The following is an 18,848-nucleotide window of genomic DNA, read 5'->3' on the forward strand; positions in this document are numbered from 1 at the left end:
TCTCTCTCTCTTTCCTCTCTCACTGTCTATCTTCACCCATTTTTCTCTTGCTCTGGCTTCATGACTTGCTTTTACCTCTTTGTTGTTCATTGTTAAAAAATATAATGGCCAGTGTTTTTTTTAGTGGCCCATATTGTGACAAATATATTTTCCTCACTTTCTGTAATCAAACTAAAAATATTTTGTAACTATGTGAACAAGTAAATTTAATGTTTTAACAGGCCTGTAAAATATAGTGAATTTGCTAATTTTTCAAGTAGATATACATCTTACACTATGCTGCTTTGGAACACAAGTGCAAACATGAAATCCATCTGAAATCAGACATTTTCAATAATGAAACCTGTTTGAAACGTATTGCTAAACTTCGGCACAACACCGGTGCAGTGACCTAAAACAGCAAGCATACAGCCATATATTATTTCCAGCCACGTGTGTTGTTTTGCTACCCCACAGGTAATCAAATACCCTTATAATTGACTCTTACAGATGTTCAAATATCAAAATTAGTCAGAATGGCCATCACTAATTCACAGATGACTTCAGGGCAACATGGCAAAGCATGGCCAGTGCACCCTGCCATTAATTATTGATATGCCAATTGATTTAAATCATTACAGTTCTCATCTCACTGTCACTGTAACCCGGCCTAGGTTAAGTGAGTAGTGTTTTGATTCATTTCTTTGGTTTATATGACTGTTTTACACATTATTATGACAGTGCTGGTGACATAGTTAAAATATAACAGGACAATAACTGAAAGCATTTTTATTATATGTGTTATGTAACACACTTACTTTATTGTTTTATCTGTTTAGATTAGCACCACTAAAACAGTAGTGCCACACAAAAAAGACTGAGTTCAATATATTTTGTTCAAAAGACAGAAGTACTGTATAAAAGAAGGAAAACTAAGGTAATGAAATCATGGGTTGATTTTCTATGAGCTACTAATTATTTGGGATTTTCAATAGAAAGATGGTTATTATTGTATTACATAAATAACACTAGTTAGCAAATTGTACTTGCACTGTATTTGAGTTGCGCTCCTGCACCTATACCATAATCTTGCAACTGCTGTTAAATAGCCAGTTGCCTCTACTTTTGATGTAGCACTTACTTACTATACACTGGTTGTTGATGTTTACAGGGTCTCTATAACTGGTCTTAAATGTCATATGCTACATACAGTTGTTCAGTGTTCTGTACATCCTGACGATACCCTTTACATGGTCAGGAAATAGGATCGTGATGTGATTTATCATGATAAACATCATCTTATTTCCCACCTTAGAACTGAAACTTTTTTGGTTTTAGAAGTGGTAAAGAGCAAATGTTAATTTGAAATTCTTCAGCTAATGATGGAAGTTGTGCTGTTTTTTGTGGCATTTCAAAATTATACACCGCAAAGGCTAAGCAATCATCTGGGTTCTTCCAATGCTAACAAAACAAGAAAACAGAAGCTTTTCATCTGTGACGACAGTGATAAATTAGTTGTGGTGCCTCATTCTTGAACAGATTTTATAAATGCATATATGCACATTTCCCATGAAGTGAGTTGGTGGATCCGAGTAGGATTCCATGACAAAAGATTTATGGTATCATCAGTGCAGCACACATGAGGCAGAGATCCAGCAGCTCTGTTATTACACAGTTGTATACAGAAGTTTAGGCACCCCTAGTAAAATTCCATGTTTTGTTGAATTTGTACATGAAAACAAGTGAACACATCCTCTATAGGGAACACTCTTCTGCACATTTTAATGCACAATTACTATTTATTTGCTGAATTTAGCATATTGGAAAAAGAGTCAACAGTGGCTTGTAAAGTCACATTTTAGGCTTTCCCCCCAAGATGTTAAACTCAGCAAAAAAAGTGCACTAAATTGCCATATTAAGTGTGTTCTCTATAAAGGATGTAGTAATTTCGTTTCACCTACAAAATCAGCAAAACGTCATTTGACCAGGGGCATTCCACCTCTTGCATACCGCTTTTAACTCCACTTTTTACTTCCAGTTGATGATATTTTTTCTTCATGCTCCACAATTTTATTCTCTTGCCAGAACGAGTTTTTGTCTGCCATGATAGTATTTACTGGGAGCGCTGTGTTGTGGTCATTAGCGTGTTTTTTTTCCACTTATTTGGTTTCATTGCCTTTCATTCAAAGTGATTATAAATGTACCACGAGGATAGCACAAAAGAGAGAAAGAGATACAGAGAAAGAGAGAGAGAGAGAGAGAGAATGAGAGAGCCACATTAGGTCACTGGGGGATGAGTGGGCATATGCCAGTTGTTAAGAAAGTGAGCGAGACGGGGACCTACAGAGGAATGCTGGAGGGATGAGAAAAAAGAGAGGGAGAGGAAGAGAGAGAGAGTGAGGGAGAGGGAGAGAGGGCTGGAGGGCTGCTATTTAATGTGATAAATGGGTTGTGACAGTGCGTCTCCAAACCCCCTCCAACCAGGGAGCAAGACACGGAAATAGAAAGCAGGATTGGGTTTAGGAAAATAATAAGGAAAAAAAAGAAGAAGAATGCGAGTGATGCCACGGAAGCACACGATAAGATGGACGGCATGGCTTTATTCTTTTTAACGTGGCCTCAGCGACAGTGCCTCTGTTTTCTAAGATAACAGATAACAGCAGGGAATCCTCTAAGTCATTTCATTGAAAGAAAGCTAGAAAGAAAGGAAGAAAGAAAGAGAAGAAAAAAGCAGGAAGAAAGAAAAGGAGAGGAAAAAAAGATAGACAAAGAGGATGAGGAGTCAGGACAGCCGCGAGTCTGAAAAAGAGAGAAGCTTTGAGCGCAGAAGGGAAAAAATGCGAGGGGAAAATCTGAGTTGCCTTTACTTAATTTACAACATTCTTGATTTGCGTCCAATTAAAGATACACAACACAGGATCTCGAATGAAAGCTCGCATTGTGAGCTGATGCTCGGACTTTGGCCTGAAGTTTTATAGGGTGTCCAATGTCTTGTTGCTTGTTAGAAAGAGGGCGTAACCTAGGCAGATATCGTGTTTTGCGGGTGAAGAAATGTGTCTGGAATTCGGTATCGAGGGACAAATTCCTCATCCCAGCCTTTTAAAGAGCCGTACTCAGTTTCATTCGCTCTTCACCGCTTGCTATTATGCTTCAGTTATGGCACTTCAGTACTCTGTCATAGTTTGTACTTCAGAAGTAATTGTTTATTGGTGCCCACACATGACCTTTTGCAACCCAAGTAGCACTGCAAGCAGCATTAGAGTAGAGAATTCAGCCCTCACTGTAAAAATGGGTCAACTCAAAAAGTTAGCAGCCTGGTTGCCTTACAAATTGGAGTTCAGTGAACTTCTAATAGTAACTCAACAGGACAATAATTTGTCTTACATTCTGTTAACTTTATTTGAAGTTCAGTGAACTCAGATTCGCTCACTGCAGGACTGGTGACCTGTCCGGGGTGTTTCCTGCCTTCTGCCTAATGACTGCTGGGTTACTAGCCGGGTTACTAATTAACACACTGGCACATTGATCTAGTGTAGATGTGTTTTACAAGAAAGTATCTTTGTTATGTGGTGAATTTGAACTGTGCCTTCAATGTATGATGGTGGTATGAGGGAGGGGAGAGATCTAAGAACTTGGGTGCCACTCCCACTTTTGGACAGTGGTAGAACTGACATAGAACTGAGGAACAAGCAGGAGATGATGTGGTAGTGAAGATTGCAAAAACTTTGTCAAAGGAAACAAAGCAGACATGGCCATTTTTAGGGCATTGGATTGGAAGGAGGAGGTTTCAGGCATGGTCCTTCCAAATTTTGGTTATTTCCAGTTCCATCGTCAGTTTTGACTCCTGCCAACCATGTGGATAATACGTCTCTTGAATATCCCGTCTTCTGTTTGGATCTTCAGGCCTCTTAATGGCTTGTTCATGACTCCCCTGACTCTCTTTCTCTTTTACCTCCTGCCTTCTAGGATTACTTGTCTTTTTGTTTTTACCAATGAATTTTTGTCTTTTCCATCCAAAACAAGAGAGCTTCAGTTTGGACATCTGGTCTTTGAGCAAAAGGTGATGCTTAATTTGGTCAACGATCCAGTTGTTTTCTTTGCCCTTAAAGGTCTTCTTTATCTAAGAAATCCAAAGGCATAAGTTTTTCTTGTCATACTTTTTTGTCCATCTTTCACAACCATAATGACCAACAGAAATTGAAACCACAGCCTGGACAATTCTGATCTTTGTTGAGACACATCATTTTTAAGCTCCTTCATCCTTGTTCTGCAGAGTGCTGATCTGCATCTTGTGTCTCAACTGCTGGAATCTTTGTTGTTAATAATTGATCCAAGTAGGCACAGGCTGTCCACATCTTCAACATCAGTGGTAAAGTTAGTGGTCTTTTCTGATGTAGTAACCTTTGTTTTCTTCATATTGACGTTAAGTGCCATCTTTTCATTCTTTTCTTTAACCCCTTAAATATCCAGGGCCCACTGGCAGGCCCGAAGTTTTATTACATGTTTCTATAACATAAAAGTATGCCATCATTTAATTCCATGTAGTTACTGAATAATAAGCCATAGTAGGTAATATACCTGGGAATTTTAGGGGTCCAGCTTTTCTTTATAAGGACCTTCAGATTTTCCTGATTAAATGTATACAATTTTTTCCTGACCTCAAATATTCCTGATCATTTAAGGCATGTTTGGTATCTCAACTTTGCTTCTTTAGTGTACAGTGCTTGTATCTCTCTTATTGAATTATGCAAACATTTTGAAATCGGTAGAATTGCGCATTAGGCTATGAGATTGAAGTTGACTACAATTAACATTCCTATGTTTACTATTTCTGTTACACCCATGTCTCCTCAAGATGATTCTTACAGTGAGTTACAGTATACACACCACTGTCCAACCCTGCTGTGTCCTAAAGTGTCAAAAATGGCATGAACTGTATCTTCATGGCATACATCCAGATCAGCTTCCTTCCTTCACACACACACACACACACACACACACACACACACACACACACACACACACACACACACACAAACTCTTGGAGTCCTTGGAGTGAACACAGCCTGAATGTTGATGAGATGTTAATGTAATGCTGGGTGTTGGATTATTCACATGCTTAAAAATGTATGTTGTACTTTAAGTGTCCACATTTTAAGAATGCATACTTAAGTGTGTGTGTGTGTGTGTGTGTGTGTGTGTGTGTGTGTGTGTGTGTGTGTGTGTGTGTGTGTGTGTGTGTGATATTAATAGGACATTAATGTTAAGGCTTTCTCTTGCAGTGTGGATGGCACGGTTCTCTCAGGAGCCAGCAGACCAGTCAGTGGTTCTTGGCCAGAGAGTGGTCCTGTCCTGTGTGGTCTTCAACTACTCGGGCATCGTGCAGTGGACCAAGGATGGGTTGGCCTTAGGCATTGGGGAAGACCTCCGGGGTTAGTCATAAAAGTACCCCTATCTCTCTCTCTCTCTCTCTCTCTCTCTCTCTCTCTCTCTCCTTATGTTATCTTGCTTGGTGAATGTCATCAGGTAGGTCAGTGTAGTTTTGGAATGCTAGCTATAACAAAGTACAGGAACAGTCTACTTTCTCTCTCTCTCTCTCTCTCTCTCTCTCTCTCTCTCTTTCTCTTTCTGTCTTTTTTTCCTTGTCTGTCTGTGTCTCTCCCTCTGTCCATTCTCTCTGTTTCTGTATGTGTTTCTCTCTAAATGTATTCTTTCTCTCTCCCATGCTTTCTCTCTCCTCTTTTTCTGTCTTTTTCTCTCTCTGTTCTCTCTTTCTTTCTCTCTCTTCCCGCTCTCTTTTCTTCTATTTCCTTTCTCTCTTTCTTTCCCTCTCTTTCCTATTATTCTCTCTGTATTTCTCTAACTTGCTCTGTCTCTCTATTTTCCTCTATTCTGCCTTTCTTTCTGCCTTTCTTTCCTTCTTTCTTTCCCGTTCTCTTTCCATTTTTCTGTCTTTCCCTCTCTATCTTTCTCTTTCCTTTTTTCTCTCAGTTCCTTTCCCTCTTTCACTTGTCTTTTTCTTCTGTCTATTCTATTGCTTTCTTTCTCTTCTCTCTTCTGTCTCTCTGTCTATATTTCTGTTTTTCTCACTCCTGCTCTTTATCTCTCACATACACTTCTCTCTCTCTTTCCCTTCCTTTCTTCTGTCTCTTATCCCCACCCCCGATTGTGATGTTGCATTGTTGTAATGTTTCATTGCGCTGTCCCATGGCTTTTAAACAGAATCATGTGAATGAGCACCGGTGAGCGCACACACACACACACACACACACACACACACACACACACACACACACACACACACACACACAAACACGCACACCATGCTTCAGATAAAAATACACACAGTAAACATGATGGACACAACACATGCACAATAAACATAGCACACAAACACTGCACACATACACAAATGCCCTCAGATACACTAAACCAGCTAACTCATGCAGTTTCCAGAAAAAAAAAGAAAGAGAAGAAGACAGTGAGGGAGAAGGAGAGAGAGTGGGAATGATGTAATCCACGGCAGTATTTCTGTCATTTCTCTTGCAGCAGCAACTAGAATTGCCCATGTCATAACGCTGCTAGATTTTATACTGCCTCAGAGAACTCACTCTTCTGCCACCTAGTGGAGAGCAGAAACACATGGCTGGGTGTGTGCATGTGTGCAGTTCTGGGTTATCTGATCAGAACGAGTGTGTCTCTGAATGACATCCTCCTTCAGTCTACAAATGTACATTTTAGGTGCTCAAAACTAAACTGAGAATGAATCCATGACCTCTGTGGATTAAAAGATTGATTATTATGTAGGACTGGGCAATGTGACATCATTATCATGTACATTATGTCACAATACTCTCTTCTGAATATGTGGGTTGGTACTTCTAGAACAACAATTTTTTGACCAACAGAGAGCCTGTAAATAACAAGTGTATAGTAGGTCTGAGTGATAATAGGCATGGGCGATATCTAAAAATCATTAACATATTTTCTAGTTACAAAATACAAAACAAATACAAGTGGTCCGCTGCAGCTTTGACATTATTTCACTTCTATTTTTAGCAAATATGTTTTTTTGAACATTAACTGTTTTAATGAAAACCTAATGAAAATAAAAGCACATATTTACTAATATAACACTGAGCACCACAATATATTTTAAAATCGATTTTAACTGTCGTTATAATTTTATAATTTGCGTTACTGCAAACACATGCATTCATGAGCTCAGAATAACTTACTCTCCTTGTTAAAGCTAGCTGCTTTATCTTTTGGTAATACATTTCATCTTTTGTTTTGAAAGTTGTTACTGTAAGCGTGCATTTGTGAGCTCCTTCTGGTGTGAGTTCAAGGCTGTTTCTTCTTTTTAAATGATGCACACAAAGGTGAATTATATACTAATATCACCATCTGCTGGAGAAACTACAGACTGCCAAACATGCTTGAGTTAACTCAGCTCAACCAGATTGTGTTACAACGCCATGTCCTTGTCCTTTACATATTTGAAAAAAGTGGGCTTTCCATCAAATAGCAAAGGCCTTTAAGCTATAGATGCCTGTGTGCATGTAAAAGTATTATATTTTTCAAAAACGTCACCCACTGGAACTTTAAGCTGTATGAAAATGCGGAGAGTTTTCCTGAGACCGTATGCCATACAGTGTGGGACACCCCAGCAGAGACAGTGGTAAACTGGCTGTACGATAGCATTACTTATGCCATTGCTAATTGATGTTGTGTAATAATTGTTTAGATATCTGTTATCTTTCCAAACTCACATTTAAAACATCCTCAGGTTAGTTTTCTGTTATTGCTGAAAGCCCTATCACCCCTGCCTGATGCATAGTGTAAATGGCAAAGTAACAAGATTCTGAATGGATTAGCCAATTTTGCCATTATACTTCTTATTCATGTTTGTTGAATATGTTATAACTTCTATATTCTACTATCTGAAAAATACAGGCATATATGCTAAATGGTGTGGTCAATAGAAAGTTTATATTGTGTTTGTCCTGTGTTTTAGCCTGGCCACGGTACCGTGTGTTACGGCTAGTTGACGTTGGGCAGTACAACTTGGAGATTTCCTCTGCTGAACTGTCAGATGACTCTCTGTATGAGTGTCAAGCTACAGAGGCTGCTCTTCGCTCCCGCAGAGCCAAACTCACCGTCCTTAGTAAGTGTGCTTGTGTATATGTGGTCTGCATGGGTTGTAGTGCTGAATAAACACCTCCTTGGTTTTGTCAAACCGAATTGATGTGGTCAGTCTCTCATGTGATCATGAGGTTCAGGGTTTCACATTTATGTCTTTAGGTTTGTACAGCAGTTATGAGGCTAATGTAGCTAAGTTGTAAAGGAAATATATCCCCATCAATTAGTAGTATGTAAATTACAGCCTAAAACTAATCACACACTAACCACAAATCAGCTTATGTTGTGAAGTAGTCTCAATTAGACTTGCGTATGTTGTTTCTGACACCATATGACATACTGTTATCTATAAAAATGGGCAAAAGTACAGGAAGAAACAAGGCTTCCCACTAGGGATGTGCGTGGTTACTCGGTTAGCCACGTGAGCCTTTAGGGGTTCTCGAATATCCAAATTAGGATACATCCCTACTTCCCAGTGGTGCCCTTTTGTTGGGCCAGGAGTCTTGAATATAGAATTGTGGTACATTTTTGTATGACAACAACCGCAGTGAGAGACTGACATAGTAAATGTGGATGGTACCCTTATTCCGGTCAGTGATCACTGGAGACACATTAGAGAAATATGGAAATGTCAGGTGTGAACGACTACAAGTCTCGGTGTCCACTTATGATCAGATCGCTTGAGACGTTAATTCCATGTGTGAACAGGGTCTTGTCCCCGCAACATTCAGGGTAATGCAAGTCAGTACGGCCATCTGTAATCTGACATGACAGAATTGGCAGTTGGTGTTCTTCTCCAGTGGCATTGTGTTCAAGTGACATACAGGAGCCTTCACCCTCCCAGCTTGGTAGCATTGTGGGACAGACCTAGCTAGCATGTGGGAATTGGACATTACTAAATTTGTGAGTGAAAAAAAGTGCTTTTGCCCACTTTCATAGAATGTCACAAAGAAAAAAAACATTATGTTGCTGTCACTATCTCCATTTTTGTTGTTTTTAACCAGCTGCTGTTTACATTGAGTCAAAATTGTATGATGAATGGACATGCAATTCAAAATGAGTTTTTACATTAAGGTATACTTAAAGTATGTTTTGTCCTTCTGCTGCCAAGTAACTATTTTGAAAAACAAGGTTTTTTTTTCTGACAGAGATAATAATCAAGTCTATTTGTGATTAACAGCTCAGTGCGTTGCATCTGTGATAATTTAGGCATTCAGTTTATAAATGTACCATAAATACATTCAGGACTTTGTGGTAAGGGGAAAATTGTGTAAATTCAGTTTTTCACCAGAGTATTGCATTAACACAGATTAGCACAAACTTTTTTGCTGGTATTTTTAATGTGTCATCTGTACTGTTTCTTCTGTGTACTGAGCAAGAGGTGTAACACGTGTAGGTTTTGTGTTCTCTGACTGTTCTCTGTGTATGTGTTGTGTAGTTCCTCCTGATGAGCCGGTGATTGAGGGCTCCCCGGAGCTCCTCCTCACGGCAGGGGTTCCCCACAACCTCAGCTGCGTGTCCCGCGGAGCCAAGCCCCCTGCTGCTATTGAATGGCAAAAAGACGGGCTGCCCATAGAGGGAGCATTCAGCACAACAGTAAGAGACTCACACTGACACAAACACACACACTCTTTAACCCATTTTTCTCATCATAAGTGCTCTTATTTAGTTCAGACCTGCTAAAACACCAACCATAAAATATTCAGATCCATTGTTAATGTTATAAAAACTATAAATAAAATATTTATTTAATAAATAAAAGGAAAAACTTAACCCTCAACCTAACAAAATGCTCTCTTCCATTAATAATGTAATTGCTGAAGAGTTGTTGTGCTTATTTGACATGTAAAGAATGTGATCTTACACAGCTGATAATTCTGAGATCTTTTTGAGGAAGCAAATACAAATAGGATTGTGACATTTGCTATTGCTCTGATTAAACAAATTGCCCTTATGCAGAGTCCACATGCTGACTTGGAAAAAAGTGTGCTACTTAGCAAGAAAGGAAGCCATGTGCATATTTTACACAGTGATAGTGAACACAGTAGCACACAGAACACTCCAGTTCTACACACTGAGAAACATGCTAAAATGATTTTACTTTTGCCGTCAGGCTCATTGGGTCTTGTGGTTAATTTGCCATACAAAAATACTCAGGAGGTTCACTTTTCAGAATTCCTGTTGGTCCATTCATGATGAAGTACTCACGCAAAGTAAAGGACAGCTGGCGTTTTCAAGTAGTGTAAAAAAAACAAAACATTTATAAGGTCTTCTTAAGACAGTGATGAAATGGGCTTTGCTTATTCCAAAAAAAAAAAAAGTATTTTTCTTTCTCTATTGAAACCTCAGCCCATTCACAGAACACAGATATACTTCTGAATGAGCCACACGTTCTCTCTGTTCAGGAAGTGCTCCCGGACAGGAAGCGTGTGACCACGAGGAGCTTCCTGCCCGTCCTTCCAGTGGACACAGACACAGGGAAAAACTTCACCTGCGTGGCCACCAACCCAGCAGTGCCCATGGGCAAACGCACCACCATCACACTCAATGTTCACCGTGAGTCCGTCCCTCCACAATCACCACGCTGCTGTTCAGAGGTCTGGAATCACTGTTAGAACCAATACAGAGCCAGTTTTGTTCAGATGTATGAAACAATTGTAATATGACGCTACTGCTCTAAAGTCTCATAGGTTTCAAATAAACAGGAAGCTATGACAATGAATCGATTTCCATAAATCAAGCATGTGCACAGCCCCTGCCCTTGCTCTTTATTTTCCTCTGTCCCTTGCCCCCTTAAATGTCTGTGCATGGGCCTGTCTAGTACAGAAGTGTTAAACTTATTTTACGTGTTCCTTCTGGGCTGCAGCTCTGCAATGATTAGTGCTTTCCTTCATCTAAGACTCTGAATTCAATTCACAAAGACATTTCTAACTAGCTGATAGGCTGATTCAGGTGTGTTTACTGAGGAGGAATTTTGAACTCTACAGAGACGTGGCCTATAAGGAAACCAGTTTCACACCCCTGGATGAGAATATAACAGTACAATAGGTGATTTCAAAATACTGACCGTTTGCAAAATAATAATTAACATGCCTCTAAGCCAGTCACAGTCATCTCCATGCACTACTTACTCCGCCAAGTAGAGGAAAAACTCCACAGAGCTCCTCAGAGCAAACCTGCAGTGAGAATGGCAATGACAATAAATGTGCCTGAATTATTAGGTGAAGAGATTTACATAACATTTCCCCACATCCATTGTTCATTTAAACTGGCCTGCATTCATATCATTAAGTTTCAAACAAATCATTTAGTGAGCATCCTGGGAAACCAGTTTATTTTTTAATAATATTATTTTTCACATGTTCTTGTTTGTGCTTTGAGGTTTTCCTTTGACCTTTTCTGTCTGTTAGTAGAAGTGTTACAAATGCTACCAACATCCTGAGCTGAAAGTTTGATGGGCATAGCAACAGTAATACAAGCAGTCAGTTAAGAAAGCTTTATAACACAGAGAATAAAATTATAATGAAATGAATATCAGAATGCCTCATATCTGAAAAAATGATAAAGTCTCAAGGCAGATAAGTTGCCAACAACTACTGTAAATAGATATTTATCATGTTAACTTGTTCTCATAAAACTTATTTTTTCTAGTATCTTGATTATAGTACTTGAATCTACACCGTATAAGGTGTTATTGAATAAAATAACGATTATTAAATATGAAAAGTGAGTACAAACTTTGAAACAGTGATGTACATTTAGGACTGCCACACTAAGAAGCTCTGTATTGTAATATCACTGCCAGATGCACCAAGCATGACCACTATCCATCCATCAGTGTGGGTGGTCTCTTACAGTAGTAGAAGTTGTACATGGTTATGCACTTAGAGAGAGCTGCACCTCTCCAGTTCAAATAAAGTTCCTCATACTTCATATGTTCACTCACAACTTCAGATCTTTTTTTGCCATTGTTGTCATATTGGATTTGTAATGTACATTCATTATTATGATCCCTATCTGGACAGACCCTCCTGTGGTGGTGTTATCCATTGAGCCACGCTCTGTGCTGGAAGGAGAGAGAGTGACCTTCACCTGCCAAGCCACTGCCAACCCTCCGATTATGGGCTATAAGTAAGTTTTTCTGTATTGTGTTAAGGCTTTTTTTTTTTTTTAACAAGAAATGTTGCTGCCGAGTTTCTTCAAATCAACATTTTTCAAAGTTTTAAATGTAATGTAGTTCAGACCTACTACACACGGTGTTTACATGTTAGAGAGGGGACACTACTGAATCCCCTGCATCAGCAGCAGACACTCCTGAAGAGTATGTTTCCCACAGCCTTCTGTTGCTTTCGTTAATTTGTCCTTAGGATGCATGACAGTATTTAGTAGGAATTGACAGTAGAATTTTATGTCTTCTTCAGGAAACAACATTTGTTTTTATTTAATATAATGAAATTTTGCTTGAAAACTAAAATAAAAAAGAATCATACCATCAGCAACCATAATGCATCATGACCTTAAAATAATAGTTTAACTGAATATAAGAAACAGATGATTTTTGTTCTATTAACTTACATTGAAAAAAATAAAAAAGGGATTTATTTGACTTACAATCTGAAAATATGTCAACATCTAATAATTTATTTATATTTTCTGCAAGTAACTGTAGGTTAAAATCGATTCCATTCCAATGAAACCCAAATACATTGCATTCAAATGTTACAATTTTATTCCATCAGAAACTGAACTGCATGTTGAGGTAACAAAGGCTGTGTTCCACTGTAAAAAGTAACACTTGACTACAGATGTACAAGCTATCAGCTACTCTTGCAACTTTTTAAAACAATAAAATCAATAAAACCTGAAATCTCTTGCATAAAAGCTTAGATTAGTGTCATACAATATGTCCACAGACAAATGTTCACTTTAGTGTGGAGAAGGAGTACCAGTATGGTGTACTCATAAAAGTAGATGTCATCCGCTTTATAGGTCTCTAAAATGCAAATCTGTGGTTGTTATAATTACATTTTATAGTTACAATTACATAACTAATGCAAGCAGGGCTGAAAGACTAGTTGTATTTACATCAAAAATCACAATTTGAACAATTTGAATTTGAGTATAATTTTCAATCACAAGAGCTGCAGTTTTAATTGTAGCCTACATTATCAATACGTTGTAAGTGGGAATATTTCACATAATAACACAGAACTTTCTGTAGATTATTTAATCTAGTGATTTCCAACCTGGTCCTTAGGGCCCTCCAGACAGTCATTTCACATGGGTGTTGTTAGTTGGGATGGAGAGAAAATGTGGCCCATCTGGGGGGCCCTGAGGATTGGGATGGGATTTTTGGCCAAAAATTGTGGTTATTGCATAATACATCTTATGTATTTTTTAGGTTAAATGCTTAAGAGATCAATCAAAAGAGAACGCAATGTACAAATGCGTACATTTAAATTTAAATTTTGCAACTATCAAAAACTAAAGTGAACTGAAACTTATTTTACAATCATGGATTTTTTTTTACTTTTTTACTTAGCTCACTTAAAGAGAGCAGCTAATGCCAAAATTCACGTAGGCTATTTTTACAAATGTATTTTAATTTATTTAAAATAATTGTGATTTAAATTACAGTCATAATGTTGGCCAGAAAGTCACACTTAGATATTTTTGCCAAAATGTCATTTTTTCCTGGTATTTTTAAATTTGGCTATTTCTCTCTTATCTTATATGATAAATATAATAAATGTGTATGTACCTCATGCCTCATTATCCAGTGGTTGCCTTTATTAATTCACATATTTGTCTCTGTTAGATGGGCTAAGGGTGGTGTGGTCATCCAGGGTGCAAGAGAGAGTGTGTTTATCACTAAGGCTGACCACTCTTTCTTCACGGAGCCAGTCTCCTGCCAAGTGTTCAATGCCGTTGGGAGCACTAACGTCAGCATACTCGTGGATGTTCACTGTAAGGAGGAGCTTACTGAATCTAACCTTGTCTGTACAAACAGTCTTAACATATTTGTAGTGGTGTTAGACTACATATTCACTTCTGTTTTAATTCCCTTCATTAAATTGAATGGGAAACTGTTGAGTAAATGTAATCAGTATAGCTGTACAGCCAGATATAATGTTGAAGTTTTTTTTTTTTCCAAAAAACCTCAGCAATTTAATAGCAGTACATTCTGCAGATTGTAATAGAGTTTATTCTCTGTAAAAATGTGTTAACTTATTTTCACTTAGAAAACCGACAAAAGCAAATGTTAAAACTTTTGCATATGACTAGTTACATAATTGCATAATTAATTAATTATTGAATTATGTAGTTAATAACTTATATAACTGATTAATGCTGGTTCACAGTCTGTTTTGATATTGGACAGATAGTCAAGAGATTGACATTTCAGACCATTTCAATTTCTATATTTTAAAAAAGATTAATACATCAGCAACAACAGATATGTAGATGAACATATATACATATATATATATATATATATATATATATATATATATACAACACAAGACTATGCACATCAATAACATTTTGTCAACTGAAATAATATGTTATAAAATATCTCTGCCACTACAAACACAAATCTGCAACATACACTTACAACAAAATTTCTAAAAGAATTTCCTGTTTGAAAAGCTATGAGTGAGAAGTAATTAATATTGAGTTCTGACTTCTAGGGGTTAAACATTTGTTTTGTGTTCAGTTTATGAGAAATGTTTATCCATTTATAATTCTGTACTGTACATTCTCTTTCTTTTCTTTCTTTCTTCATAGTTGGTCCTATCCTGGTGGTAGAGCCAAAGCCAGTGACTGTGGACATTGACTCTGATGTCACTTTGAACTGCAAGTGGGCTGGGAATCCCCCTCTCACCCTCACGTGGACTAAAAAGGGCTCCAGCATGGTGAGCAATCCAGAAATCTCTGAAACATTCTTTTGTTTTCCACTCTGTCTTTCTTTCATCTGCCTTTTCTTTTATTTTGCCACTTTTACAAAGACTTACTCTGAATTTCATTTCTCTTTCATTTCTCTTTAATTCTCCCACTACCTGTCTGCCTTGAACGCTCCCTTTGTTGATGACTCTATGTCTTCCAACCATCTGACATAGATTGTTCCTCCCCGCCGTAGTGCGAAATAGAGCTTACGCACTCCCACTCTTTCCCTCTGTGCTGTATGCCCTTGGTTTATTTTTTCAGTTACTTTATCAAACGCTGCATGGTGTTGAGGTTGGAAAGGTGGTACATGATAGTTGCTTTTTCCCTAATGTAATTTATTTTACTTATAGTTTACCCCCTCCCTCTGTCTCACTTTAGGTCCTGAGTAATAATAACCAGCTGTATTTGAAGTCGGTGAGCCAGGCCGATGCTGGCCAGTACGTGTGTAAAGCCATAGTGCCCAGGATCGGTGTGGGAGAAACAGAGGTCACTCTCACTGTCAATGGTCAGTATTACAGCCAAGAATCCTTTAAATGTAGATTAGATATTGTTTCCTATAGTCTTATGCAAAAGTTGCAACACCTTTAGTCAAATTACATGTTTTGTTTATTTTAAGTGAAAATATGTAAACACATCTTCTACAGGGAGCAAACATAAATAAGGCAATTTTTGTGCACAATTTCGTTTTATTCCTAAATGACTAGATAAGTAAATAAGATGAACATATTGAAATAAAAAACATAAAATATAAAATGTGCCATAGTTTTTGCACAGAGCACATTTTCTGTTTTGTTTTTTTGTCTAATATGTTAAAACTAGTATGTTCAGCAAATAAACAGTAATTGTGCATTAAAATGTGCTGATGTTCTCTGAAAAGAATTTGTACTTATTTTTGCTACGAAAATCAAAATTTTACCATGTGTACCCAAACTTCATATGCCTGTATAAGCAGTCTAATTATATATATTATTGCAATTGCGGTTATTAATTGTTGTAGCTTGTGACTGTGTAATGCAGTTATGCAGGTAATTATTATTTGTCACGTTAATTAACTTTAGTTTCCTTTTTTGATCTTCCTTTTGTTTTATTTATACTCTTTTGATTTTATTAACTTTTACATTTTAGTTACACTTTACTTTTACTATATATATACTTACCTAATGCGAGTAATTTTTATTATTAAATTTACTTTTATTATTTTATATGTTCTTACTCACTATGAACACCTTTTTCTTGTATCAACTCGAGAACATTGTAAATGAGGGTCACCCTCAATGTTCTCCGAGGTTAAATAAAAGTTGATTGATTGATTGTAACTGAAGACAGTAGAGGTGGGCATGGCTGTTAAAATATACATATCATAACTCATTTTAGTATTTGTTTACTTAGTTTGGAATTAAAACAAATTGCACATTTTCTTACAAACTTTGTAGCATTATTATTAAGTAATTGTATCAAAGAACCACTGAGAGTATGGAGACACAAGCAGCTGATATGGCATTTCAAGATAGGCAAAATTGCCACATTTAAGCTTTAAATGAAAATGTACCAAAGAAAAGATGACACATTTGTGTGTAAGTTAGTTGGGTTATCATTGTGTACATCAACACACACCTAAAATACCAAATAATCACTAAATCTACTGAGCTAACAGGTACAGATCTCCTTTTAATTTAGACACATGCTATAAATATGTTAAACCTTCAAAGTTTTTATCCTTTTTATTCGTAACAGTAATAAATATTTTCTCATTTGGCTTTTATGGCAGATATTTAAAATACCAATTAATGGTTTAAATTTGTTATATCGTACAGTATTGTACAATAAATAAGTAATGCTGTAATATGACAGTAAAATGTTATCAGTACTTATACTATTCATCATTATTCATGCATACAGGTAAAGTACTGTAAAGTCTGACCATTCAGCTTTGTATTTATGTAGGATACATACTGTGTTTGCGCAGGTCCCCCCATCATCTCCAGTGAGCCAGTGCAGTATGCAGTCAGAGGCGAGAGAGGGGAGGTGAAGTGTTACATCGCCAGCACTCCTCCACCAGACAAGATTGTAAGTCTCTAATGACAGGGAAAGACTTTATTTTGATGGTTCACTATAGATACTTTGAAGATTTTCACCTAATCTATAAAAAAAAAATTACGGTCATTCAGAGTGGTTTGATGTGAAATGGTACATTGTAGAGAAACTTGCCAACAGTGTGTTTTCACACTAGTCCCGAATACTTGAGTCTGCATGTCTGACAGATTCTGTGTTCATTTGGTGGAGGGTCTCATTATTGCTGGTTTACTTTCCCACATTCACAAATAATTACAATTACATCAGGACTGTGGATTGATTGCACAATTCCATATGGGACTTTTCAGCGTGCAGGTTTGCAAAATGGTAGGCACTAGCGTCATCAGTTTGCTGCTTTTTGTTGTTTTCCTAGGATATAAACACTCAGGTGGCAAAGAACAGCGCTTTTTGGGTATATGACATTTCACAGTTTAGGACCACCTGTAAGCAAGGAGCCATTCATGTTTGAGAAGGAAGTGAAAGTGACATGCTTAGTCAAAGAAGTCATGTTAATAAATGAACCAGTCACAGAACCCCATATATAGATTGCTTCCACATGCAAAGCAAACCACACCAGATTTACTGTAGATGACCCAGCAGCATATTCATAATTTTTTCGTACAATAAGTGTCTCTGAGGGAGCTTTTGCAGGCAACTAAAATTCAGACATCTGGTTCTTATCACCACCACTGTGACCAATTCTGCTTCTGATTTTCATTATGACGCACAAACATTTAATAAGGAATCACTTGGCATGTCTTTCTAAACTTTAATTCACTTAAACTCAGCCTGAACCTTTGGGTGTTGTGTTGAAGTTTACAAAAAATAGAAATTTTGGTAAAAATCAAAAACTTGATTACAATTCACTTTTGTCCATTTACTTGTATAAAAACATGACTGTCATTTAACCCCTTAAAATCCCAGGCTTATTGCATATGAAGGCTTTTTATTCAGTATTTACAGGTAATAAAACATTTGGCCTGCTGGTGGGCTCTGGCCTTTTAAGGTGTTAATGACATATTAAACACTTACAGAAAACTTGGTTTTGTGTGAAGCACTGATAGCCATGAAGTCAGTGCGCTCAAGTTTTAAAGTAATATGCATATTTCTGTGTGGTGAGTTTGCATGAGGAGAGAGCTGAGAAGGCTTCTTCCAGTTTTAGAAGCAAAAAGTTCCAGAAGTCCATATGAATCACATTAAAAATGTGTGAAGTGAGTGAAACCTGCCTTCAGCCAGCAAACGAAACCTGCGCTCTCCACGGCTGAAGTTAACTGAAATGCCTTAGCTCAGCGCTATCTACATTTAGCCCTCCCTTCAGTCCGGGGATGACCGTAATGTGGAATGACTAGCAGCAGAGGCCCTAATGCAGCCTCAGAAGGTGATTTATGAAATATGAAATATGGGAACAGGGCACTTGTTCCCTGCATGCCTGGCCCCCGTGTACTCCCCGTTAGCGCAGTAAATGGAGGCTTATCGTGAACATGCGGAGTTATGCATTTTTAAATATGCTCATAGTTCAGTATGAATAATACAGCGCTTTTTGGTGGAGTTTTAAAAAGGGAAAGTGTGATGCTTTCTCACCATTTTCACCCCCTCGTTGTAAAATAGAAAGGGCATTTATCTAGTAACTGGTGTGAAGTAAGTGTGTGTTTGGCAGGGGCGGTAGGTACCAGCTGAGAGGCAGAGCTTTATGTATCAATGTGTAA

General features: G+C 37.6%; 1 protein-coding gene across 2 annotated transcripts in view; it reads left to right on the forward strand.

The window, feature by feature from the left end:
• kirrel1a (kirre like nephrin family adhesion molecule 1a) overlaps positions 1-18,848 on the forward strand; it is a 45,326-nt gene that overhangs the window by 16,051 nt on the left and 10,427 nt on the right. For both annotated transcript variants that reach the window (XM_017718842.2, XM_017718843.2), the window contains exons 2-10: positions 5,262-5,411; positions 7,997-8,146; positions 9,560-9,717; positions 10,527-10,677; positions 12,147-12,252; positions 13,940-14,088; positions 14,911-15,038; positions 15,448-15,574; positions 17,036-17,136. In XM_017718842.2, the coding sequence (XP_017574331.1) occupies positions 5,262-5,411; positions 7,997-8,146; positions 9,560-9,717; positions 10,527-10,677; positions 12,147-12,252; positions 13,940-14,088; positions 14,911-15,038; positions 15,448-15,574; positions 17,036-17,136 (1,220 nt within the window). The remainder of the gene's footprint in view (positions 1-5,261; positions 5,412-7,996; positions 8,147-9,559; positions 9,718-10,526; positions 10,678-12,146; positions 12,253-13,939; positions 14,089-14,910; positions 15,039-15,447; positions 15,575-17,035; positions 17,137-18,848) is intronic.

The sequence above is a fragment of the Pygocentrus nattereri genome, chromosome 2 (assembly GCF_015220715.1).
Source record: "Pygocentrus nattereri isolate fPygNat1 chromosome 2, fPygNat1.pri, whole genome shotgun sequence".
Taxonomy (NCBI): Eukaryota; Metazoa; Chordata; class Actinopteri; order Characiformes; family Serrasalmidae; genus Pygocentrus; species Pygocentrus nattereri.